Raw genomic sequence first — 27774 nt, forward strand, 5'->3', positions numbered from 1 at the left:
AGAGTCTTAGTCATTAAATAAATTAACTCTGCTACACCACCATCCCTCTGCACCCGCGCGACTGCGGCCGTGCTCTGCATACGCGCACATGAACGAAAATCTAATGCACGCACCCGTGCTGCTTAAACACGGTCTGCAAAAATGCAAGGTGTGCATTAGAATTAGTGAACGCACACATGCTAAATCAATATTGATATCCTTGCACACATACTCGCAACTCAGATAAAAACAAGGTCTAATTTGAGGAGGTAGCTGAGAAACGCCCTCTGTCCTCATTGAGTAATCTTCATTTGCATGGTTTGGAATAACATCACTACATTAATATTATAAAGGCCAGGATAAATGAAGAAATCTGTGTTAAAGTGCTACATTAATTTAAAAAGACTGTTAAAAAGAGACGTGTTTCAAACCATGCACACTTTATATATATTAAAGGTATATATATGTTTATCAATTCAAGTGTGATGAGACAAAAAATATTTCATGTATAACATAGACTTTGCCACTTAAAAAAAACTTTTAATGGCAAACTACTTTACTGCATTATTACAGTCAATATCTGACGTGTACAAATTCGCTGGCAAATCAATGGGACCTCTACAAAACCTCCGCACCGCTTGTCTGTTTGTTAACAATAGTACGTCTTTCACGAAGCTCATTGCTCCACTTCTAAAACTCTCAACTCTCGATCCTTGTAAGGCAGCGAAGGGAGCGAAAAACCTCAAACTGTGCCACGTAAAACAAATCGCTATCAATCATTCTGACAGAGCTGCTGCTTATTTGAGAGGCAGAAGTGAGCTTAAAATCTAACTGTCAGCAGAGTGGCCAGTGTCTAAACCTACACTTCACATTTCCACAGCACCGCGCTCTCACGAAACGTGATAAAGCTCAGCAGACCTGGCCCCTTTTTTTGCCGCACCTAGATGAACGCAAGCAAATACGGTTGGGTACAGGTGGGGTGAACCAAAAGACGTGCCGCGGCTGATTAAAAATACATGCCATCAAGGGCAGGACACATGAGATAATGATATCGCGACCGCCATGTGTCGTCCAGTCGGGTTGGCCTCTTCTGACTTTGATGCGAAATGAAACCGAGATCAAAAAGAGGATTTAGTTATAGTTTCAAAGAGGAGGAGATATTTGAGATGAAACTCAAAGAGCCGATTTTCTAGGTAAGCCTGCCGTACAGCCGGAAGAAAAGATTCAGAGGTTGTTTCGCACAGTCAGTCAGTAAACAATCAATTTTAGCCAAACACAGATCGGCCTGCGTCAGAACCCTAGTGGACTACGTGAAACGGCGTGTATATTGACAGGAATGAAAGTCTCGGGTCGCGGACACGCGGTTTCCTCTGTGCCTCGCTCTAAATAAGATTACTGCACCAGCCAGGAGAGGAGCAGAGTGCCAAGAACTCTGATTAAATGAATTAACAAGTAACTGAGGCGATGTCCCTGGGACCCTGCCGCTGCCAGAGAGAGAGAACCAGTGTGGGGGAAGAAGAAATTGTGTGACAGTAATTAACCTCACTATCTTAACCGATATGAAGGCATGAATACATGGTGTTCGAAAAGTCTGATTCGACCAAATCCTCTATGTGTGGTGGTTTACATATGAATGATTTATAGGAATGCTGTACTGATATTTGAGCTAAATATTTCATATTTGGGAATTTTGATAGGCTGATAATTGTAACTCTGGTTAGCCGAGTGTTAAACAAAATCAACAGCCAATCACTGCATTTAGACATTAATGTTACTATGTAATGAATCTACATTTGGTTATTTAATATATTCATATATAGATTTCATGCAGTCTAATAGTTCCAATAAAAAGTGCAGTGTATTTAATACTTTATTTATTGGTTTATTTATTACGCAACATGCCATAAAAAGAGAAAAATATTTTAGGAATCTTTTTAAACTATAAAGGCTTTAATGTAAAGGATTAACTATTTTGGTTATCAACAATACTGTTAGTAAAGGGCAGCACAAACCTTAAAGGGATAGTTCACCCCAAAATTAAAATTCTTTCATCATTTACTCATCCTCAGGTTGTTCCCGTACAAATTTCTTTGTTTGGCTGAACACAAAGGAAGATATTTGGAAGAATGTCCCTATATTTTCCCTACTATGGGAGTCAATGGGCTGAGATGAGATCTGTTTGGTTACTGACATTCTTCCAAATATCTTCCTTTGCGTTCAGCAAAACAAAGAAATGTATACAGGTTTGGAACAACCTTTAAGTTGTTGGAGTAAATGATGACAGAATTTTTATTTTGAGGTGAAATATCCCTTTGAACTAGACTGTGGTGGTCTAATAAATTTCTTAAGCACTGTAAACTGAACATTCTGTATATTCTTTCTAGTTCTTGGTATCTGCATGCGCCTCTAAAAAAAATCCATATACCGTAGGTCAGCCGCAACTGTCAACACCTCACTGAGACAGTATCACATCTAAGCTGGCAGAGGTTTCCATCCGTGAGGACCTCTAACCACCAGAAACGCACGGGAACGACAGCAGAGAGGTGAGAAAGGAATAGAAAATATATACAGAGAGAAAGCCAGGGAGCAGAACTGAAGAAAAAAAACTGTAATAATGTCCCCGCGAGTGACCTCCGCATTCCAAGAGAGAATAAAAGCCCGACCCTTTTCGTTTCTGCTTTTCAATCCCCATCAAAGTGCAGCAGAAGGAAAGGTCCATGTTCCTCTACCCGCTGTCATTAATCACCGCTTTCCCAGGAGCTGAGTACATATTCATTTCTGTCATACCAAACATCAGCAAGTATTGTTATGGTGCTGCACGCTTCTCGTTCACGTATCACGCACTGGCCCGGTTTCAATAAGGAGAGGAATTAAACGAGAGGATGGAAATTAAATGAGAGAAGAGAGGAGAGGTGAGACTGTAGATTAGCTTTTTTGGAGCACACCGATAGAAAGGGAAACAGAAAAGAAAGAAACGGAGAGTGAAAGAGAAAGATAGAGAGCATGAGAAAGACTATCCCAGGGGCTCTGACACCAATTAAGCCATTTCACCATGAGCCCAGAACAGGATCTGCCCCCTCTAACTGAAACATGAGACAGCACCTAGCTTTGACTGGCCCTACGCCATCTTTCCGTTGCTTCAGCTTACAAAAATGAACTTCAAGGGCTTAGGGTGAAGAGACAGAGAATAAGAGAGGCGGAGGACTATATTTGGTTGATGCTTTTTTAGATTGCACAAACCATCGGAAGCATTATACAGTTCACGTAATGTAAATCTCATAACACATTCAGAAATTAAACCTTCACTCGACATGATCGCTAAAACACTATAAACACATTTAACTCCTCAAAGTTGTTTACAGCCTTCTGTTAACTATTTCAATTATTCAGTGTGTTTAACGGTGAAAGGGGCACTGAATGTGAACGTTAACTAAAAACACAGCGGTCAAAGTGAGCGATGGCATTAGGCCGGATTCTTGATGTTAAATAAAGAAGTGCAAATCAATCGATATATAACTCCTGCAGCGATTAAATCCAAAGAATGCCTAGTAGTTGATTTTTTAAAAACCACTCTTGAGAACGTCGCCCACCAGCTTTCGGACATTTACGTCTGCTTATAGTTTTAGTTTTTCTATAAGTCGGCAATCGTCACCAGGCGAAACGAGGCTTGTCAAACCGCTGCAGAATAACACCAGCTTTGTTATGAATTAAATATTAGAAATCTTAACGCAGCGGCCAATAAGAATTATTTGCCTTGTTAAAGCAGCAGAAGACGCTGATTAAAATTTCATTGCATTGCAGTCTTTTTCCCATTTCTACTTTCAATATATCATTGTAACGTATGAAAGGCTGAAGGAACAATGGCACTTGGGCTTCATTTGAGGAATGCAGATGGGCAGAGGGGAGACGGAGCAGCGCCGGGGGAGAATAACACCCTAAAATGCTGATTTAGGCTAAAAAATAGCACTCTAAGATCACCATTAAAGGAAACATTTGGTTTCTGCTAAAAACTGGAGTGATCTCTTAAAATTTCATTGGGTAATATTGTGTACAATTGCTGGAGAGTTGCTATTAAAATATTCATACAAAATTATAAAAATAAATAATTATAAAGACGGAACTTTTTTTATTTCAGCAAACCGGTTGTGTGACTATATATATATATATATATATATAATTCGAAATTATACAAAAGAAATAAAGCAGATTTTGCATAAGTATGCATAATAAACGTGACCCTATAAGTTAAGGGAACAATACATTTGTCTCTACCAAGTCACATATTTGTAAGTGTACCCAAGAAAAGCAAGTGTGCTTACACAAACATAGCAACACACACATGTACGTTGCACAAGGAAGTATATGGACTTATATCTTCTGCCCCTTGAGGAAGTCTCTCCACTGAAACAGAGAAGGCTAATGAAATGGAGATCTATAAATAGCGATGTCATTACAATGAAAGGACCACTCTCCTCCCCACCCCTCCCACCTGACCCTCTTTCTGCTAATAAGCATTGTGACAGTGATACAGGTTCTGGTGGGTAACCATACCGTGTTGGGCGGCCAGAGTGACCATGACCCAAGAAAACTTTTGAAAGGAACTTTTTCTTATGGGGAGAGAAACAACTGTAATAGTTCTGTGAGTAATGTACTTACACTGAATAATCAACTTCAAAATGAATAACAGTGTCAGAAGTAATTTCAGGTCTTGAAAAGTGATTACAATAGAATAACGGGATTCAGAATATTCTCCCAAATATCAAACCAAAGCCAGAACATTGTGAATAATATATCAATAAACACACAACCATGCCTTGCCATATCAAAAACATATATTTTTATAAAACCTCATAGCAGCCCGTGTACATCTCGTCAATAACAAATGGGGCCGGTGTTAGACAGCGGCGTTCGAATCGAGTTACACAAATAACATATCGAGAACGTTTGGCCAATGTTAGCATAGCTCATCACATCACGCCTTGCTCCGTATGCGACAGACACTGCTGTGGGTGGATGCTTGTTTCATGGCTTTTACGCCCCGGTGACAAAATTATTGATGACAACGCATCCCAAATTGCACTTATTTCATATACAGATGACAGGGCGAGGGGAGATGTAAAATATTAAAACAGCAGCGCCGGGTGGGAACATTTACCCTTTTTTTCTAAATGAAAATTTAATGTTTCAATACAGAGCACAATTTGGTTAAACGGCAAATGATAGCTGACAATTCAAAGGTGATGTGAGATTCATCAGTGGTTTGCATCAGTCACCATGTCTGGGGAACATTACTGTGTTTGTGTGCATGCGTGAGTGCATGTCACTGGTCAGGAATCAAGAGTGTCAAATGGGGTAAAAAATTCTCCATACGCTTTGCAATATTTAATGGATTTCATTTCTTGACCAATAATAAAACAATGAATTTGTGGAAACCCCGCTCTGATTGGCCCAATCTTGGTCTGATCTTCATCAACTATTTAACGTCAGCTTCCTCACAGATATGCTAGAGCTGCAGTCTGAAGAGATAATTAAATGAAACACGCGCTCATGTTAGATATGTTAGACTGGAGAAGAGGCTGGCCTTGTGTGTGTGTGTAAGTGTGTGAGTGTTGGGGATTCAAGAGGCAATTTATGAAGAAGACAAGCAAATAAAAGACAATGTGGCTAATGGCCATACAGATACAGGGGAGGTGGACATTTCCTCTCATACAAAGACCACATACAGAGAAACACTGCAGTGGCTTATTAAAACTCTCTCCTATGTCACACTTTCTATCACAACACTTTCCTTTTTATTGAACCCAAAGGACGTTCAGGTGATGTAGACAACCCATCACATATTCACCTGAAGCTCACCAAAAAAATATATACAAACCTGTAGCAGTTACCTCGTGCTCTGGGCACAATGCATCCGGGTGCTCACGTGGAATATCCAGGTTCAACTCTATTTTCTTTCCAACTTCAAATTGTTTGTCATCTCTATCGTCTCTCTCAATTAAAAAGGCTAACCTTGCTCCAAAAGCATCCTTTCCTGTTTAGCACCTCTGCCAAATTTCTACTCACATGCACAAGAACAGAATTTCATAATAAATCAGCAATAATTTGCTAGACGCTAATTATTATGGCAGTTTCCATAAAAGCTTATTTGCATAACTAATGTCTCATAGAAAACGGAAACCAAAATTTGATGAAGAACAGGTCGAGAAATCGGATGGAAGTGAATGCATTTCTCTGCATTTGTGCACACTATGTGTTCGTAACACAAGAACAAGATAATCCTCGAAAACAAAAATACAGCACTGAGCAAAAGGTGCAAAAGAGAAACAATTCGTCTTAAAAGACAAATACTCTGATCATGTAAAGGTTTGCATTCATAGATTTTCTCCCTTTCGCCTCTTTCAAGCCTGACGTACATTCTCCACCTCTTTCTTTTCCTAAAACCTTCATCCGCTCTTTATTTTTCATGCACACCTTCTGCTGACTGAAAGGGTTCGACAGCACCATGAAGGCAGATAGGAGCCAACCTTCCTCGATTTCAAACACTAGGTCGAGTAAAGGATGAGAGAAAGAAAGCAAGATAAAGAGCGAAAAAGAGAGAGAGAGGCCACGGCATTCAGGCGTCCAGACGCCCCGCTGAGCAAAAGCCATTCTGCCTTGCTCTATCTTGTCACTGCAGACGCATCGCTGGGGCAGACGGGAACAAAAAACCAGCCCAAAGTCAATTGTCTCCACTGCTGAATGGCTTTCTATTGCAGGCTGCATACATTTACTCGGGCATTTAGGAAAAAAGAGGCTGTTCTATTGTAACTAAAGGCGAGAGAGGAAGGCGACGCTCGCTAATATTTACTTTGGAACGCAACGACCGCACTCCTGATGATGTCATAAGGAGAATGAGAGGCACAGCTTCGCACCTCCACGAATATGGATCACGAGCGGTAGTCGATTTTTCATAGTTTCATGGTTAAGTGCTCCTTTGTTATTTTATAATTAGCAAACAATTAATGAGTATGTTCTCTCATTAATTAATAAATCTGTAATTACGGCATTTATAACGAGCCGTGGCGTTTAGCTTAACGTCATATTGACGATATTCACGTTGACGTAACGTTAAAATTGCGCCGTATTACTTAACTAAGCAATAAACGATCGAAAATAAATACCCAAAAACATAACGATAACAATACAAGTAATAACAACAATAACCCAGCAGATGTCAAATTAACTTCAGGGTAGATTTAGTTGGCTCATTACCGCTTTGTCGGGCGCCTCAAAATGAATGGTCCCCGAGGGCTTAAGAAACGCTTACTCTCGAAATCCTTGCATTCCATTTTTTCAAGGTAATGCTTTTAGCCGGCCTCCATGTGGTTAATTACGACGGTGGCTACAAATTAATTCAGCCGGTTCAGAGTGCACAAAGAAGGGGCTCGCCGTACACGCAGAAAATAACAACACGCATCCCTTCACTGAAAAATAACCACCAGTGTACGTGTGCGTATGTGAGGGGAACAGCGCAGCGGGGGCCACGCTGCCGGCTTCCTGCAGTCTCTCCTCCAGACCTCCCGTTTCTGAACTTGATGAGTCAAAGGTCAGAAAAACAACAAGTCAATAGGCAGGCAGTCGCCGCCGAGCCCGCAAACAAGAGAAGAGAGAAACCGAGCGAGAGAGAAAGAAGAGCCTATGATTTTGGTCCTGTAATAGTTTTCTGTAATCTCTCTGTATTGATTAAACCTCACTTCAGAACGGAGTGTTGCTCCGGAGCGCACCTAACCCCCCCATTCTCTCTTTCCTGGTCAGAAATGCCATATGGAGGTAATCTTTCACCTTTGTTATTCCTCGCCGCATCTGCCACTGCTGCCGGCAGCCCTGCTCTCTACCGGCGGCGAGAAAGCAAACAACCAGAGCGCAAGGCCCCCCCACGCGCGCACGCACGCTGACTGATTAGCACACAGCTGACCCAGCAGAGGTCTTCCTCAATTCGCTGCTGCACTTCTGTATTCCCTCTCGAAACAGACCGGACATGTTTGTTCTCCGCACGTCGAGATTCGGGACTTCTTTGGCCGAGATCAAAAGCGGCACAGATAGTAAACTAAATTACATTTATGCATTTGGCAGACGCTTTTACCCAAAGCGACTTACATTGCTTTTATCCTATACATTTTACATAGGTATTTGCAATCCCCTGGGATCGAACCCACAACCTGCAATGCTCTTACGACTGAGCTACAGGAAAGCTCCGAATTTTTTTTTTTATAAATGATGCCAACTAGCATTGTCACAATATCAAATGTTCACTGCACGGTTATCGTGGTAATATCTATTTATTGAAATAAAGTAATTTTATTTACTTTGTGTTTTATCTCTTGGTTTACAAATCAAGTTCATGGGTGCAGAGCGAGAGAGTTTGCAACCACTCTTAAAGCAACATTTCGAATGGATGCTGAATGTTTTACGATATCACGATATGTGTACGGATAACACAATATAAATGATCATGGATTTTTATATCAAAGTTATCGAGCATATCGATATGCTGTGATACCCCTAATACCAACAAATAAATTGATGCTGTCATTTATAGTCATAACATACACACACACACACACACACACACACTTATAAAGATGATGATTTAAAAACTTATGCAAGAAAAAGTTAAAGAGTCAGCCATTAGGGCCAACAAGTTTGAGAGACCTTAGAAAAAACAGATACCTGGAGGAAAGCGAGACAGCGACGGAAACCAAAAGTCACTGAGAAAGCAAAAAACAGCATCTGCTAACAAAAAAAAGATTTTCAAGCATTCTGCCACATTCCCTTCATTTGATTCATTTAAATGCAAAAGCGAGAGAAAGTGGAAGGGAAAAAACAAACCCCTCCTGCTAAAAACACTCAATTTACTGACAGGCAAATGACTTCACGCTGCCACTTAATCTCATTTCTTGCATAATGCCCTCTAATTAGCATATCAAAGTGAATTAATACTTCTAGGGCATTAGCAATGGGGAAATCTACTGAGGGCCTCCAGTCGCAGTTTGTGGAGTGCCAAGAAGGCTCTCCAACACTACAGACGGCTTTGCATTGCAAACCGGCTCTATCCATTTATCCGCCATGTATGCATCTCCCTCCTTTCCTCCTTTCCGCCCACCCTCTCTCATTCTCTCTCTCTCCCACATCATCTCACCCAGCCACACTTTTTTGGAAAAACAGAAAGACATTTTTTCATGCCAATTCTCCGCAGTGCCCCGGGGCCCCCAGAAAAACATCTCAAACCTACCGGCCCCGACAGGACTTTGAATTTGCGGTAATCTGCGGTTAATCGGACAATTATCTCAGCATGTTCATTTGTCAATATAGCAGTTGTCTTTCACAACCTTCAGAATGAGTGATAAGTGAGATCCAGAGGCGCTCCACACATCTCTCCTCATCCTTTTCTTGGTGCAAATGTGTAACTCCAACATTCTCACCCCTCCAGTGACGGTGACATGATGATTATGCCGAGAGAAGCGTGTGATGTTCTATAGTCACGGCAAACATGCAGGGTACACACTCATAAACCTATTACATACCGGCGTGACACACGCACACACACTCGTGCAACAGTCACACACACATCATCTCTCTCCGCTCTCTACACAAACAGATGTACATACACAGCTTTTCCTTCACACTGTTTACATAGTTACAGTACAAACACTTCAGGTTTGATTTACCCTTTTTCGCCTTCAAGCCCCCTTTGCATCACATCCAAAAGCAACAATGAATGTTTCATCTTTTCAAAGCTCTGCTGCGATTCACAAATAAAAGGACGAAAAATATCTCTGATAGGAACTTTTTCATACATCAGCCATGGCAGTTGTTAGTATTTTCTATAATTGTATAAAAAGAGATAAATTTAGCGATGACTGCATGACGCAAACTGTACAATGTCACAAACACGTACGGTTCAACTATGAAAAGAATTAATCGTAAACCATGCAAAGATGGTGGTTGATACCCAGTAAATGTTCAAAAATGAGTTGTGATGTTAGCAAACCGGTTATTGTGTAACTTTAAAGCTTCGTTCTGTTATGTTATTTAGAAAATAATAAACACGATCCAATGGGCAAATATAGCACATTCAATGACTGATCTCCACAGCAATCATAAATTGTCAGAACTTGTACGGCATGCAAAACAATTCGCCGAGCGTTTGCGCCGCATCCGATAACTTCCAGGAATTATATCCACTGCGTGCTGTAGTTTTCCATTCTCACAAATTTCCTCTGTCCGTCTCTTACCCTCTCGCGGGACAGATTACCTCACGGTAACGACGCCGACAACGGGCCCTCAACTTCTCATTTCTGAAGAACCACATCTGTTAAGCACGATAAGCAAAATGTGCATACTACTCTGACACTAGATGCTCACTAGGTATGTGTGTGGCATGTTTTAAAAACCTCACAGAAAAAACACAAGGAGCAACCGTAGCAGAATGCTTATCAGAGGAAGTCTTTCTTATCAGTCTGAGGAGACAATGTCCTTCAACAGGCCCGCGCTGAAAGGAAAAAAGTATTGTACTGACGACAAAAACCTCGGCTTTAGAAATACTTTCACACTACAGCAGGTAGATTGGAATAGTGGTATCCTACAGTAGTCAATTGTCTGTTTTAAAAACAACACAAACCTCTCTTACTCCTAGTTTATCCTCTGAAATTATTTTACAGAGCAGAAAATAATGAAAAGCAACATATATGCACAAACTAGGAAAGCAGAAAATATAATGCTTGAGAGTTCAATTGTGAGTTAAGAAACAAATTAGCAGAGAGAAGCTTGTTAGGAAATTAGTCCGGATGCGTTAAGAAGGGAAAAAAGAAAGCATTCAAACAGGCAGCGTCAGAGGGATTACCCGAGATTACAGCAAGTGAGCTAGTAAACAAGCTCATTTAAATAATTAGCATACTTAGGGACTCTACTCTTTATGCATATTTAATTAGAGCTATAATGTAATAAGGGACATAGCTGTATTAAACGAAACATGATAGGTGCACATGGAAACTCAGTCAACAGCTGCAGGTGGGTTTAAAATAATTACAATTCACATGCAAGGCAAAAAGAAAGGGTATAAAAGTTTCCTATAAATAAAAATTTATTGTGTTTTATATGTGACAATTAAGGAGGATTGTTTAAATGAAAAAAATATAGGAATGTATTTGTGTTCACATACGCACAAACTGACACAAAGTGAAGGCATCCATTTCCACTTATTAAAAAATCTGACTCTTTGAGATAAAAATATCATCACGTGCACTGACATTCTTAAATATTAATGTAAATTTTAAATGAAGTGTATTATCATATTATGCAAGAACACCACACATAAATTTTCTCTACTGGTCCTTCGTACTTTATCCTCATCATTTCTTGAAACATATCACAGCCTCATCAGATAAGTTACAGAATCATTTCTGGACAGACATAAAGAACTCCTCAAGCAGACCAGGCAATGGAGCAGGGCCTTGCCCTCCCGCAGTCGAGACCTCAAACGGCCGAGAAGTTCATTAAGTTTTATGATCTTCCTCTAGTCACTCCTGCTTATAAGCCACACAAAGGCCACAAATCTGGAAAAGCACTGTTCTGCCTGCCACCACACCGAGACTATACAATAAACACATGAACTGATTTTCAAACTTTTACATTATAGGCTCTAATATGTAAAATGATCAACTCGTTCATTTTAAAGAATTCAAATCTTACAAAATAAGCACAACCCTTTTTCTAAATACCGAGTTATAGTTTATATGTATTTATAATAAATTCCTGTAGACTTGAGAAGGTGTAACAATAATAATTACACCTTTAACCAAAGAGCACCGTTGAACATATTTATGTCAACATCCTATGATGTAATTTCTTAAAACAAACACTTAGAGTAGTGATGTACTGCTATTGTTCGTTTTAAGAAAAGACAAAACCACAAACATCTTTTTGGTCGAATTTAATGCCACAGCAATGATGTTTCGGGCTCACCTTGAGGATTTCGGTCTGTTATTCTTCTTCCCCATTATTCCAAAATACACACTGCACACTCCTGGTAAAAGCCCTTTATCTAAGTATCTCTCTGGATCCTGCATATCAGGTTATGTGGTCATTCTCTCTTTATACCTGCATGGGTACAGAACGCGCGCGCCTTTGCGCTCATCCTCGCCATATCACCCGCGTGTGTTAACCGTCGCTTAAATAAAACCAGCCGCGGAACATCAAGAAAAAACTGCACATTAAATTACATCCTCTAAGCTATCCCGTGTTTCAACGGGCACTGAAAAACTATCTTTTGGGAGACAGTGACATATGCTAATGCTTCGTGTCATTGGGGCAGGCGGTATAGCCTTGGTAACGCACATGCTGTTTCTGTCATTGAACTTCATTGCTTCAGTCTGTCAGAAAAGTGAGGACAGAAATATTTCTGTTTGGTGGGACAGGACATAGATATGTTTAACAATTTAGGCGTATTTTCTTAAATACACACACGCACTTTTTTAGACAGATACACACACGTGCACGTGTTCTCACACGTCCCTCTGAAATGAGCTATAAATGCATATGCACAAAACAATCACAAGAATATATTTAAATAAACTAGGCAGTAAAATCAATGCTTGTTGCTGGCCTACTCAAAAACGAAAATATACATTTTATAAATAATATGCATACTTGAAGATCTCGGGCTGTGATTGTGGTAACCGCAAATACACGTTTTTAAATCCCTTTCCAGAGTCTCACGTCAAACTAAATCAATTGTCTCCTATCAATAATAAATGACACATCGACCGCTTCTGCTCATAACAAGTCCGTCTTAACACAATTTAACACAACGACACCAACATCCCGCGCGTCTCTGAACGCGCATGTGAACAATGTAACCTTCACAATATCGGTGCCTTTCGTAATAAAATGGGGCAATAATTAACTACAGATCCTCCAAAACTGCCAATAATGATCTAGTAAATTGGTCGCATAATTAGGCAGAGGAGCGCAGGAATTGGACCGCTCTCCGAACCGCATTTCTAAACAGGCGTAAGCGCTCACTTGAAGATATTATAATTAAAACAAGCAAGATCTACATTATTAACACCGTGCACTGCAACCCTAAATGTCAAATACACAATATCCATATGATTCCTAATTTTTAACAATTCACCAACTGGGGGTGTGGAAAGATTCAACGGATGGTGTAAGAATAGCGCGCTGTAAACAAGGGTACACTGCCAGGGTGCCTCTCTCATGCTTGCACCTAGTAGAAGGCACTCAGTTCAGCCTCACGGTGCAACGGACGAGATGCAACGTAGAGGGGAAATTGCTTATTATTTTAGTCTTTTACGCAGTTTTATGCAGGCAAATGCAAGTGTGACTATACATTTTCACATCTGAGAATCAGAAACGGGATGCGTAATTTGGCTCAGTACAACCGGATCCCGCAGACGACCAAAATAAAACGCACCAGTTAAGATGGCGGTGTCTAAAGGATTAGTGGCATTGTACTGTTGCTTTTTTCTTCACGAGATGTCTGTGCGTAATTTTGCCTTTGCATTATCTTACCTGTTTTCTCTTTGATCTCGCAGAGGACACTGAAGAGGGCAGGCTTCATTCTGTGACAGTTGAGTCCATGTTTCCTGTACCATTTGGGAGCAAGAAACGAGATTGATATATAGTCACTTAAAACTCATAATTCTGTCCCATTAAAAACTTTTGCAGACATCCAGTACTTATTTTGAATTTGCGCAGAAAATGCATTACTTTATACAGACAACACGTTTAAGTAATGATTATGGTCGGGGTTTCTAACGTCATGGTCAATGTTACACAGCAAGAAATAAAAAAAGCAACATAAAATATAAACGGAATATTTATTTTAATTCTAGAATGAGATGCAAGCATTACACACAAAGATTCCATGTAGTTTCTAAGGGCCGTAGAAGGCCTCTTTAGTTCAGGAGTAAAACGTGTGATGTTGAAACTTTTAATGAGATGCCCACATGTGTTCACTACTTTCTTTACCTGTGTATCATTGTCAATGTGAAGGTCAGGGCTACACTTTATTTATTACAATACACATGTGTCGGCAAAAGTAGTGGTGTATTCTACCCTAAACTTTGATAATGCAATTTGTGAAAATGTGAAATGCCAAACGTGACGGGGTGACACGCATATGGTTTACATTTGTACAAATATTAACTGTTATGACAAGGGATTTTAGACGTGTCGAGGGCAGTGCATATTAAAAGTTAACCTACTTGAATGGATAAATGACAGCACATTAAACCACGAATAAGAAACGCAAATCATCAAAACAGTATCAATGAAAACGTTTCTGTTAAAAATTGCACCAACTTTGCTTGCGCCTCGTCCAGGCTTTGGTCGGTGATGGTCATGATTTGATGCAGAATGTCACCGATGTCTTGTTTTCTTCCATCCCCATCGCTTCCGTCGTGTCCATGTGGAGGCGGCAGAGCCATGCCTCCCTGTACCGAGTGACCAGCCAGGCTGACACCGCCGAGAGCCTGCATGATCCGGGCTTGCTCGTCCATAGTCCGCCGCAACACAATCAATGCGCTTCTGCTCAGTCACTGAGATTGGTGGAAAAAAGTCGGATAATGCACATGCAATAAACAACTTGATTATTTCATGTGCGGCGTTTAACGGGTCCGTAGCATGTACAAAAATATTGACCGTGAAGCAACGCAGCAAATACAATAAATCGCTTTCTCGGATGAAATATTGTGGAATTGATGTCCCAGGAACCACTTTTTGGAAAAGGTTTAAATCGTCTTTGATCCTCTTGAAATAATGTCCATTGGAGAGAAATTAGCGATGATTTTTCTTGTCTATTAAGTAAACTTCAGCGTTCAGGTGCCAGTGTTTGCCCGTTCAATCCTGTCGGAATCTTCATGCCAATTTGTCTTTTTTCTTTGAAGAGCTGGATGTGATTGTTGAGGCTCCTTCGCAGATGTCTGGAATTCTTATTCGCTGTCTTCTTAGGATAATTTCGCCTTGTGCACTTCTTGAAAACTTGGACAAATCCGTAGCGTTACAAACAGCTGCAAACAAAACATCCCACGTCTCTGATGGAAACTAACAATTAGGCAAAATTAATGACGATGTAATTAAAAATAAATGCACAAACTCATTGAGCACGAGTAAGTGGCAAAATGTTGCCTTTTTCCAAAAACGAAACGTAAGAAAATAAAAGAAGCCCGGCGAAATAAATTAAATCGTCAGCACCGGCGAGCGAAAATATAAAGGTTATAGGAAAAATATAAAAACGTATAAAAAAGTTTTCTCAGTTTGACCAGGAAAATAGAAAAACCGGCGAAAAAATTAATCACGCGCAATAAAGCGATGCGCAAAAATATCTGCCGGCTGAAATTTATGAGTCGAGCGCGCAGTCTGTGTGTGCTTTATGTTGTTTGATGGCAGCAGTAGTGAGCGATTGACAATGTGCCAATGCCATTCACTCAGTGCGGACGTGTCAGAGAAGAAAAAAAGATACAAATCGACATCAAAATGCACGCTCCGCCCTGCAGAGGAGGGGTCTCGGATTCTTGTCACTTCTCGCCGGAGCCCCCGAAAACAAAATGCCAGTTAGCTACTAATGATACTGGTGGTGATGATAATGATGAGAGCAGAACATCAAATCAAGAGCGTTTAAGTCCCTGCTTTACGTCTGCCTCATTTCAAAGCGTGCTCGTGTGTTCAAATGCCGTTACATTCTCAATAAAACAAACAAAAGGCAGTGCATACCGGAGTTTTATATTGTCTGATTCAAAACTAATAATGAATTGCACAGCCCCTCGCTTCCTTACACCACACTATGGTCGCCTCCGACAAGCCGTGCTTGCAGGGGTAGGCGAGCAGAGGACATGTTTATAATATTGGAAACAAACGCCTCGGACCAATCCGGGAGACGCAGCGTTTGAGTGGCGGTGCGCCCGACCAATGCGAGACTCCCGCTGGCGGGCAGCGGCCGCCTTCCGAGCGCAATACCTTCGCTACGGTTGTACAGAGAGATATCAACTTCTGATTGGTCGTTGCCAAGGGTGACATCTACTGCACAAGCAGGCGGCGCTGCGCAGCGCTCCTCGGCAGTTGCTATGGTAGCAGACTGCTCTGTGGGCTTGAAGCGAAGAGATACATTGAAACATATCTGCGTCTTCCTCTGGCTTTTTGCATACGCCTAGTAAGCTTTGTAACTACCGTATTTTGTATATCAGATTACGACATTTCGTGAGCTGGTTTTAATGCGCTCCTAAAATACCCGGTCTATTGTCTACTGCCAAAATGTCCTGTCTTGTGTTTAAGAGACTGTAAATAATAGCCCTTCAGCCAATAATAATGAAAGCTACCTTTGCTAAATCAACCGTAATTTAACTATTGTAAAAGTGTAGTAATTTTAATACAAATACATTTTATTTGTAGTATAACCATAACTTTCGAAAAATCTGCACTACCTCCACAGTTTTGCAATATTTAATGTGGGAACACTTAAAGAAATAAAGGTACTTCATAAATAACAGATTTTGGTTCTAGGAAAAACATTCAGTCAAAGGTTCTTAAAAAGATCCGTCTCTTTCTTCATTTTTTATATTGTGAAGGATTATCAGGTTCAATATGGAACCATTTATACAAAAACGTTTTTTCTATGAAATCGTGAAGCACCTTTATATTTAATCTCAACAGACATTTACACATATACCATTACGTTTATGTATTTTGACAGAAAGTACACTACTATAGTGTTTGATCACAAGGAGCATTCTTAAGAATCAAATCCATGGTCATTATGCAGTAGGCTATGCGAATTCCATACAGGAGCGTCAATATCATCAGAACACACAAACACTTATTATGATTTTTTTCCCAAAATTATTTTTAACTAATCATGTTTGCATATAAATAATATATTTTTGCATTTACATAATACGCCTCACTCTCTGTTGTAATTAAAATGTGCTTTTTTCTTCCATCTAAATCAGATTTGGAATTTGCATCACTGGTCAAGTTTATCTATATTATTTCACAAAAAAAATTAGCTAATTCTGTATGGTATAGGCCTACGCTACGTACAGGTTATGATCAATTTTAAATCCTCCGGTACAATAGTGGAGTTAATGCACTTCAGCAGGGTTGCACTTGTGACATGACAGCCTCTGATGTGATGGGACTAATTACCACGAATCAGAGGCACATACAGAGCAAACAGAGCTGTTAATTTTTCCACAGTAAGAAAGTCAATCAGACACCCTTCCAGAAGCAAAATCACGTGACGCTACGTTGAGAATTTGTGAAAGCTGGCACCAGAAAGTCCCGTTCCATATAGTGCATGAACTGACGGAAGGCCCCGTGGACTGCCTCCACCACTGACACATCAACACGGGAAATTAACACGGGCTAATTAAAGAGCGAATAATCAGATATGCAGGAAATGAAAACTTCCTCTGGGATAAGCCAGCTGAGGATAAACAATAGAAAAAGTACACAGAAATACACGCCTGAAGGTTTGAAAGCCTGGATTTTGTCTCCATGACATTTATTAAATTGTTCCACGTTTAGTTTCAGTAATCATCATTTTTTTCCATTTAGTATACCCTTGGAGGACATTAAATGCGGGCTATACGAGTTAGGCCTATATGGTTTAATATAAAGCACCATGTGATCGTACTACATTCACAAAGACCTGTTTTTGATTTATACGCAGCCACGCGAACAATGCAGATCAAACAGCGGAATTTATAGTGGCATATTTGCTTAAACTCTTGTGTATGAATTGGTGTTCAGAGCAATTGATTAAATTCTTCGGGTGCAATAAGTGGGTGATATATTAGTCATGGATCACATTAACGCAGTTACTGGATCCTGAGCAAGAATAATGAGCTCACCTTTAATTAACCATTTCACACATATCACGGAGTAAGACAACACGCACCAGCCCTGTAATTCAATTGTTTTGGCTGCGACACAAGCATCGTGTGTATGCGTGTGCATTCCCACTTCATTCTCACATAAATGTAGTCTTTTTTATTTTCACTGTGTAAATGGACCAAACTATGAATTAAACCATCGGCATATTTCAACGCTCCTTGACCTGCAGAAGTTGCAGGAAGCCCCTCACTCACGCTCTCTTTTCAGCAAGCTGTGTGGTTCCGCTCTTTCATATTCGCTTGACCTTGAAGCATCAGCCCAGTACACTCCTGAGTTTAGTGAATGGAAGTCCCAGACCCACTGCATTTATCACTGAAATACTGTGCTGTCAGGTGGCTCTGTATACCTGTCACAGAGGGCTCAAAGGAACAGCTCCAGATCCTCTCCTCCACAACGCCATGATTCTTCATTGCCTTACGTTGTATCCCTTTTCACCATTGTTTTCAGCCGTATGTCAACATAATTCATTTCCCCGGGTATGACAGCAAATCTTTTGGCGGGAGGGAAAAAAAGACACTTGAGTTTATTGTGGTCCCGTTGCCATGTTTACATAATGACATAAACAAATTTTGTATTATTGTTTGTTTACCATTCGCTCGCTTCAACTAAGTTGAAATGTGAATTCATGAGTGGTTCATAATTCAACAGAAGTAAAAATATTTAAACATTTGGAAAGTGAAAGAGTGTTTTAATCGGCTGTAGTTTTGCCTCATATATGGTAACGTTGCTGCTGAACGTTGGTCTTGGAGATAAGCCCAAAGTTCATGATTATTTTCAATAAAGAAACATTTTTACTTGTATTTAATAAGTTACCACTTGAGCTGGAAACATTTTCGAAAATAGAGGTGATCAAAACATCAATTATCATGTCATAAAAACAATAATAAAATGGAAACTAATTGTTCCTCGTGCCTAAAGAACAAGTTTAAAGCTTGATAATTCTCAATCGAAATGCCTGTTGCATTTGCAGTTTATATATCATCAAAACTCAAAAAGGGCGAAAAAATCAGTACAAAACTGTGTAACTACCTTCTACCTCCTTAACAATTAATTAACATTAAATTATTTATTGCTTATTTATGCATATAGGGATGCTAATTAGTCATAAAATCATTCTTTTCTGACAGGTTTAATTGACAGTCTTAAAACAAATAGCCCCTGTCTAATAACACACACATCATTTCCGGGAGAATTAAGTTTTTAAAACTGAACAGGCTGTCACCCCACTTTTTTATGACAGCCAAAAAGGGGCCCACAGGTGTCTCAGAAAGCATTGACTGTGTTGTCATAATTCATTTAGGCATCCTTCTGCAAAGCCATAATTACCTAATTAGCTTGTTAATTAGGAGATTAGCATTTACTGATAGAGTGGCTTGTTTAGTGAGGGGTGGAGTGGAGTTCCAGTACAGTAACTTAACGCATGTGTTACCGTAAAGTGCCTCCCAAGACATCCCTCTCTTTTTTTTGGGTCAGAGATCAGCCTCAGTGAAGAGATCTTACTGGTGTGGAAAAGTTTGAAACAGGAATTTGGGACGGGAAATATTAAAGCGATAGTTCACCCAAAATGAAAATTCTGCCATTGTTGACTTACCCTCTTGTCATTTCAAACCTGTATGACTTTCTTTCTTCTGCAGAACACAAAAGAAGATGCAGTATTTTAAAGAATGTTGGTAACTGGACCACATTCACTTGCATTGGTTTTGTGTCCATACAATAGAAGTGAACGGGGGGCCAGCGCTGTTCAGTTACCAACTTTCGTCAAAATATAATCTTTTGTGATCTGTGGAAGATCATAGGTTTGAAATGACAAGAAGGTGAGTAATGACGGCAGAATTTTCATTTTGGGGTGAACTGTCACTTTAAAGAGTAAATATTCTTTTATTTCTAAGATCCTATTTTGGTTTATGTTGTGTTCAACAACATGTTTAGGTGCATACAAGGTGTAAAAACACAATTATTTTGTTTTAATATGCAGTTTTTCTTACCTTACTTCTTGAATGACTCTCAAATGATTTGTTTGGTGAATCATCCGTCTAATCCCTTCCTTTCCGCCAGCCTCCTCTGATCTGATTGGTCAGATGGTCTATTCTGCTGTGATTGGTCTTACTTGAATGAGGCTCACGAGCTATAGTGTTTGAGGGAGAAGAGTAAAGTTTTCGTGGGCATTCCTAGCAAAAACGTAGGCGGGTACTATTTGTAGTGATGTTGATCTGCGGAAGTTACCGAATCGGACTAGGGCACAACTCATTTGCATGATTCAGAGTCGACTACTTTTTTCCAAGCCAATAACTTTTTGCTATTCGTGCACCTTCGGCTTTACAACTTGACAGATTGCTTACATTCACACACGGCAACATTACCCACTAATCTAATCTAAATGATCTCGTAATATGTACTCTTTAAAAATGTATTCTTGTTATAGTGAATAAAGGTCTGTGTAGTGCAGGATGAGTCATCAATATTGTTGGTCTTATGTCCTGGAAGTAAGAGACTGGGTACATTCATATTTGTAGTTTGGTTCTTTTGAACCGGACCAAAAAAGAAATTGGTTCGCTTAGCGTTCAGACTGGCATTTTTACAGTGAACCTAAAGATATCGAACCTAACAACTTACATGATTGGACAGCTTTTATGGTTTTTATTTTAAAACGGACATCTAAAACAATGCTATGTGCTGGGTTATAAATGCTCAGTATATGCCGGCTCGCGAAGGCCTCATGAACCGTTTAAAGCAGTCAAAACGGCACCAGGAATTTATCCGTTACATGCCCAAGCACAGATCTACTAAACACACCTTTTATATTACCAAATCACTTGATTTACGGGTTGTATATGTTATCACTTCCTGTTTTTGGTTAGGTTTAATGCCTTTGGAACGTGTTGCCTGCATAATTCAAACGAACCACACCAGAGTTCATTTGAAAGCGGACCCATCTTTTCAGTGCTTTCGGTCTGCTTGTTTGGTGCTCACTTTGGTTCGGTTAGCAGCATTAACACTTTCACAAATAAACCGCACTGACAAATCATTCACAACAGAGTTTGTTTTAATCGAACCAAACATGGCATATATGAATAGACCCTTAAAGCTTTCCTGTAGTTCAATGATTAGAGCATGGCACTATGAATGCCAAGGTCGTGGGTTCCATCCCAGAGATTGCACATATTTGTAACTTGTAAAATGTATAGTATAAAGCAATGTACGTAACTTTCCTGTTTTTTGTCATAATTTGTACATCATATCATCGATGTCCTTCCGGAACCCAAAATGTCCAAATTCACTGTTTTTCAGGAAATAGAAAAAACTCTATACTTTTAAAAATATTAGATATCGTGTTATCAAAGTTGACAAGTGCATTTTGAACACTTTTTATTGTTAAGATATTTTCAAAACCCAGTGAAAAACATTCTTATTAGTGGCTTATTATAATGAATTATAGCAAAAAGTTAAAACAACCCCAGAAAATATGGAGATAGGAGGTTTCAGAAAGTTAAGGTATATGAGGTATGGCACAGGAATCAAAAAGGTAGTACTGAAAAATACACGATTCAGAATTTTAAGTAAAAACAAAAATCCTAAAAAGAGAGATTTCCTACCAAAGAGATTCCCTAAAAGAGGTAACCTACTTTATTTTTCAAAATATAAACTACTTTAAAAATGTGAATACACCTTTTCCACAGTTTAGGATTTGAGCTGGACTTTCGAGTGGTGCTCTGCACATGCTTTCATCCCCCGGGTTACAGCACAAGTAGTCGAGCAACTCACTCTGTCGCCTATGTGTCGCCAAGTCGTGTCCTGTTGCCGAGGAAGATTGGAGGAAATGAGTTGAACGGACAGTGCCAGAGACATTACTAACCATGTTAGCACCAGTCTCTTAACTAGTTTATCTGTTTGTTTATTTATTTCCCGATATTCGCCGCATGCTTATCATACGTCAATTTTACGGTCAGGAATGTTTTAGTAGGGTAAGCGTGAATTGATGTGAATTTATTGTGTTACATTAAAAATATATATATATAGTTTTGAAAGTTTGTTGGTGTTGCAAGTTTTATATTCAAACTTTTGTATGTGTTTACGGACCTGTAGATCTTTCTTTCTTTCTTAACAAGACATCTCTCTTTTCATTCACTTCAGTCTGAGTTGCTCTGTCTCTCCAGGCCAGATTGATAAATAAGAGGGAAATATTGCATCTGCCAGGGCATGTTGTTAACTCTCCCCCCACAGTCATTAACTCATTTCAAGTGCAATCATAGAGAGGGAGGTAAATTAACAAACCATTAAAAATGTTATAAATGCACAATTAGCATGCCAACATTTACAGGACACATTCATTGAGCTGCAATAATTTTTGATTGGACGGTTCCAGTTCTCCCCTCGTCTCTTTCAGTCTGTCTGTCTGTCAGCCTGCCTGTCTCTCTCACACTCGTCTTTTCTTTCTCTCTTCCTGACTGTCTGTCTTTGCAGACAGCTTGATCTGGTGCCTGTTTGGCGAAGGGATTGCGGGAATGAAGCCTGATTTAATAGGTCATTGCTGGTGGACGTTCACCTCTTACATCATAGAGTAGAAGAAAAAATGACAGTACAGGGAGGATTTTTCTCTTTTGTCTTCGCTCTCTCATTTTCTACATTACGAGTTGTGTTGGCTGAATGAATTATGTGCTGGTTTCTAATGTATAATAGTGAGATGATGATACAGCAGAGGGCAGCCTGCGTGAGCCACAGCAGAACCTGGAGAATCTCTTTCTCAGCTTCCTGGGTCGATTGTAATAGGGTCATTAGCTAGTCTGGATCATATTTTAACATTTAGCCCCGGGTTATTGCAAGTAACTTGCTTGATGGTCTCTGATATGAGATTAGTGCTAAATCGATGAGCTAATGAAACCATAATGGTGTATTTCAATCAAATATCATATTAATGTTTTTTATAAAGTATCGCTTCATTTTGACAGGTTAGTAACAATGTCCTGTTAAAAAGAAATAGGCCCCTCAGGTTGTAAAATGAGATCTTTAACATACCTTAAATCATCAAGGAGAGCCTGATAAAGACTTAACAATCATTTTGGAGAATGCTTTAGCTGCTCTAAAATATACAATGTATTACATTATTAAATAATATTTCAATTAGCAAAAGCTTTGCTGTTTTTTATTAACTATTCAAATTACTTTTACACTAGTATATTTTAAAAACAAAATATTTTCTTATTAAGAATCATCATATTTATTCAGAGATTTAAAGGAGCAATGTGGAGATTTTAGCGGCATCCAGTGGTGAGGTTGCGAATTGCAACCAACGGCTCACTCCACCGTTCACCCCTCCCTTACGAAGCACTATGGCTGATATCGGACAAAGATGTTGTCACATTTTTGCTTCTTTGTCGAAGGACATAACGTATTTACGAAATGCACTCTGAAGAGCAATTTGTCTGTTTAGGGCTACTGTGGAATTAACATGGTGAACTCCATGTAAGGGGAACCGCAGTATATGTAGATAGAAATAGCTCATTCTAAGATAATAAAGACATAACGCTTCATTATGTAAGGTCTTTATACACCTCTGAAGACATGTATTTTTTGTGCGTTTCTGTCAATAGATCCTCCAAAAAAAATAACACAGTGCACCCTTAAACCAAGATAACTTTTAATCCAACTTTCACAAAAATATTTGTTAATCCTTGAAACATGTATGCATAATGCATTATAAAGTGTTATTAAAAGGTAAAATGTATTATAATTCTTCATAATGTGTGTTGTTATACATTATATGTAGTTAATGTAGTTAATAATTATAACCAATTTAATATGTGTAGTGTAAAAATGAATATAATGTATTAACAGTAATAACAATTATTTATAAGACATTACAATGCATCAAAAGGTGCATTACAATGCTTTAAAGCTACTTTTATTATGCATTATACATACATGTTTCAAGGAAAGTGTTTTTTAAGTTACATCCAAAATTGGACATTTGCTGTTAAGTCTGTCATTGCCTGCCCACCCACATGTAGTTCAAAACTCAGGGGTCTTTTATTCCTTTAGTTTGAGTTCTCCATACAAATACAAAGTGCTTATTGGTTATCATGGTAACTTTTGTTAGTTTAAAAAAAGCATTTGAACAAGGTAACACTAAAAACACCCATCCCTTGCATGCCAAATGTCCTGTACTAAAAAGACTAAAACATGTTCCATATTTGCATTTATTCATTCAGCAGATGCTTTTTTAATAAAGCGAATTTCAAATGATGGAGCATTCAACACTTTTTTACGTGTGAGAACTTCTGCAATATTCATTGCTTTTACCGCTGACATTGACTGTGGACTTTGGCCGACGCTTTCGTATCATTACATAACCCTGTTTCAACTATCAACAGCTCTAACATTAAACTATCAACATATGCATCTGTTATAAAATTTCAGATGTCATGTTTCATGTCCCATATCGATTTAAAACTGTATCTATAAGCACCCTTCCAACTTAAATAAAAAATAGCATTACAGCTAAAGGCCTGGCCCATGTTTTCTGCATACCTCTCTTTCATTCCACAATACAGAAACATCTGAGATAGATCCAGCCGGGCCTCCTCCTCCTCCTCCAGCTCAGCTTAAGGCGGGCAGATGTAGGGGATCAGGGGCAGACGTGGAGCCTCGCAGGGGGAAGGTGAGAGGTACACAGCCTCTCCGCTCCTAGTGATCAATCATTCTCTACTTGTCCTCCTCCCCGGCCCACAGCTGTTCCTCCAACATCTCCTGTGGAAACACACTCTTCACTTTGCTTAAAATTATTACACAGACCATAAACCCAGAGAGAGGAAGCTCTGTTAACACTAGTGCACAGGGTAGTCACTGTAACCTTTAAGATGAGCCAGTAATGCTTTGGACAGGAGCCATATATACCAGCCGGCGCTGGATCGCAGGGTTTGGCTCGCCTCTTTCATACCTGTGGAAGTGATGCTTTTGCTGTGGAATTTATTTGCCACTTGCAGCCCAATCTCAGGAGGAGCATTGATCCCCCTGATGACTGGCCCGGACCCCGGCCTTCATTTCAAGGGCACGCTATCTGAAAACCTTTGACAACGTCATAAAACAAGCAGCCGGAAAGTGTTGACCATCATGATGTCTAGAATGATTATATGAAAAGGTGGGATTTTAAATGACTTCTCTTTCCTTGAGCTGTTGATGCGTGGAAGAAAAACTGAGGACTTTTGTCACATTAAATGAGGTGCAAAAACTTTAACGTTCTGTAGTAACTCTGTCCTGTATTTGCAAAGTGCCCGAATATCTGTTAGTCCTACTCAGTATTGATTTTTAGTACAATGTGACAAGTCTTATGATGTGGGGAGTATTTATGACCTAAAAAGAATTAAGATGTGGCCACCGCATACACACATTCTACGCAATTATTGTACACCACTTTCACACAGATCACACAGATTTTTTGGTAACTCATGCAATAAATGTATGCTGCTCTAAAAATAGCAAATGTGATGAGTTTAAATCACAGAGAATGTGTAAGATAATTCACTTTGTATAAATGTGTCAGTCTAATGAATTTAAAAACTTTTTAAATACTTTTAAAAATATTACTGTTTTGTGCCTCACTCTCAAAACCCCAGTAATAATAACAATACTATTGTGTACATAATTTGTAAAGCATTTAATGGAACAAATGATATAAAATAATTATTAAGAAGGCCCACCATCAGCTGTACAACAATTATTTATAAAGGGCACATTTGCAAATGTCAAACACATGAAAAGCATGGTTTTTACCATACTGATGGGTCAGATGTCAATATCTGGTGATTTAAATAAGCCTGTGAAGACTCTCTTAGTCTTAAAAGCATTGTTTTCCATAGTCAAGTGAATTGTCACATCCACAACTGTCCATATTTCTCATAAATGGGCACATGAAAATTAAAATGTAGTAACTATTTTATGTTCTATAAAGAGCCATCTCTTCTCTATTTGTCGAGTATTATTGCTTCTTGTTTGTGGATTTTAATTCACAGAAATCCTTCATAGTATGTTGTCAAACACGTGTCTTTTTTTGTCTCATCCATAAAACTTTTCCTCTTATAAAATAGAAAACTTGTGCAAAAACTAATATTTTTCTGAAGTTTGGACTCATCGGTTGTTTAGTCAAATATAATCAGACGATTCGATATATTGGTTATAAATAAATTTTCTGAGAGATTTTATATTTCAAGTTTTGCCTGTAAAATTCACATCCATACAGCTGGAACTGCATACTTGGTATTTATAAGAGGAATATGTCTCCAGTTTCTTTATTTGAAGTCTCCTCCTGCGTGTACAATTCTATCCAACTGTGTGTTCAAAGATATTAACTCTAGCGGGTCTAGGTATGTGACTGGCATAGCAACCTGGCCACTCCTACCCATCCATGCTTTAAACACTGATCTAGGAACAGTAATCCATCTACCTCTGCACATCTGCTATGAATTAAACATAGACACAGGTCAGCACACAGTGTGTCTAAATCACGGCAGCTCGGCTGCCCTTAGCTCAACTTTTCTATTGACATAATGTCAGATATGACACTATTACTCAGCGAGTGGCGATGGTCATTTGATAAATAGTACCATAAATTGTTGACAAAACAATTTGTGATGTATTATGTTGATGATAGGTTGTACTGCTTATCAAATCAAGTAATCTGGTGGCGGACACCATTAATCAGACTAATGTGCATAATCCTGAACCTGATGTTAGACAACTTGCAGATTGTTGGTTGTTTTTTGCACAATTCTCACAGGAAGAAACATTTTGAGATTTAAGCCAGGTGTATTGAATGCTAACCGTCTTCAGCTTATATTTGTTTTGTTCAACTTTTATTGAGTTTTATATTTTATATCAAAATTTAGTATCTTTTGGACAGTCCTAATATTTCAAAAGAAGTTAAATGCATTTTTGTCATTTTATACATTTTAGAGCAACAGCGTAATTGTAAATATCCTATTTTTGTATTTTTCACGCTCTAAATTCTAAATTAGCTTCTACTAATTTCTACCAATCCATTACATTTAAGATTTAATTTACTTGATGTAGTTTAAGATATGCACATGATCAAATGACATGTCTGTTTAAAAATGTCACAATGGAACTGATCTTAATCTTTAACAAATATAAAACACAATCACATGAAAACCATTGATGTGACTTTGACTAGTGATGAGCAAATATTCATTAAAGTAATCAAAGAATTTAATACATTTGTAATATAATAAAAACATTTAAAACATGTGACAAGTTGCCAACGACCAGTAACAAGGTTTTTGTAATTTTTACAAAAATTTTACCTTCAGTTTTGAAATAAAAACACTGAAACAGAAAAACAGCAATTGTGCATATTCACTCAAAACCAAGTTATTATTGAAAAACTCTAATTTACAACATTTCGATCCACTGTCACCCTACTAGTATACACACCGTTCTATATTGTTTCTCCTCAGTAGACTAACAGAGTCCTGCACTCTGTAGTGCCGCTGTGTGGTGTGCCAGCATGCCAAGTGAGCAGCTGATATATCCGCTAGTAAATCTGCGAATCTGTCCTGTCAGATAGTGATGACAGAAGGACTTGTTTAATGTGTGACAACATTCTGTGATCAGCCAGCTCTGTTATATGAACAGAGCTTCATTTGTCCATTTGCAATAGCTCAAAGACTCAAAGCGTCTGAAGGAAAGAGCGACAGATAAAGACACAGTGTGTGGAAGTCCAGCAGAACGCCAAAAAAGCTGCTTATCAGAAATAGATAAAAGTTTAAAGAGTTGCATTTGTTTCCGCTGTTTGCATGAACAGAGAGGCTGTCTGATGTTAGACTGATTAAA

The 27774-nt window shown here is 39.0% G+C and overlaps 1 protein-coding gene across 6 annotated transcripts in view; it reads right to left on the reverse strand.

Annotated features, from left to right (window-relative positions):
- pbx3b (pre-B-cell leukemia homeobox 3b) overlaps nucleotides 1-15849 on the reverse strand; it is a 75067-nt gene extending 59218 nt beyond the window's left edge. For all 6 annotated transcript variants that reach the window (XM_056729877.1, XM_056729875.1, XM_056729873.1 and 3 more), the window contains exons 1-2: nucleotides 14344-15849; nucleotides 13552-13625 (exon numbers count right to left, since the gene is read on the reverse strand). In XM_056729877.1, coding sequence (XP_056585855.1) covers nucleotides 13552-13625; nucleotides 14344-14540 — 271 coding nt within the window. In that variant the 5' untranslated portion in view covers nucleotides 14541-15849. The remainder of the gene's footprint in view (nucleotides 1-13551; nucleotides 13626-14343) is intronic.
- Nucleotides 15850-27774: the final 11925 nt, after the last annotated feature.

Source organism: Triplophysa dalaica, chromosome 18, assembly GCF_015846415.1.
Source record: "Triplophysa dalaica isolate WHDGS20190420 chromosome 18, ASM1584641v1, whole genome shotgun sequence".
NCBI classification, from domain to species: Eukaryota; Metazoa; Chordata; class Actinopteri; order Cypriniformes; family Nemacheilidae; genus Triplophysa; species Triplophysa dalaica.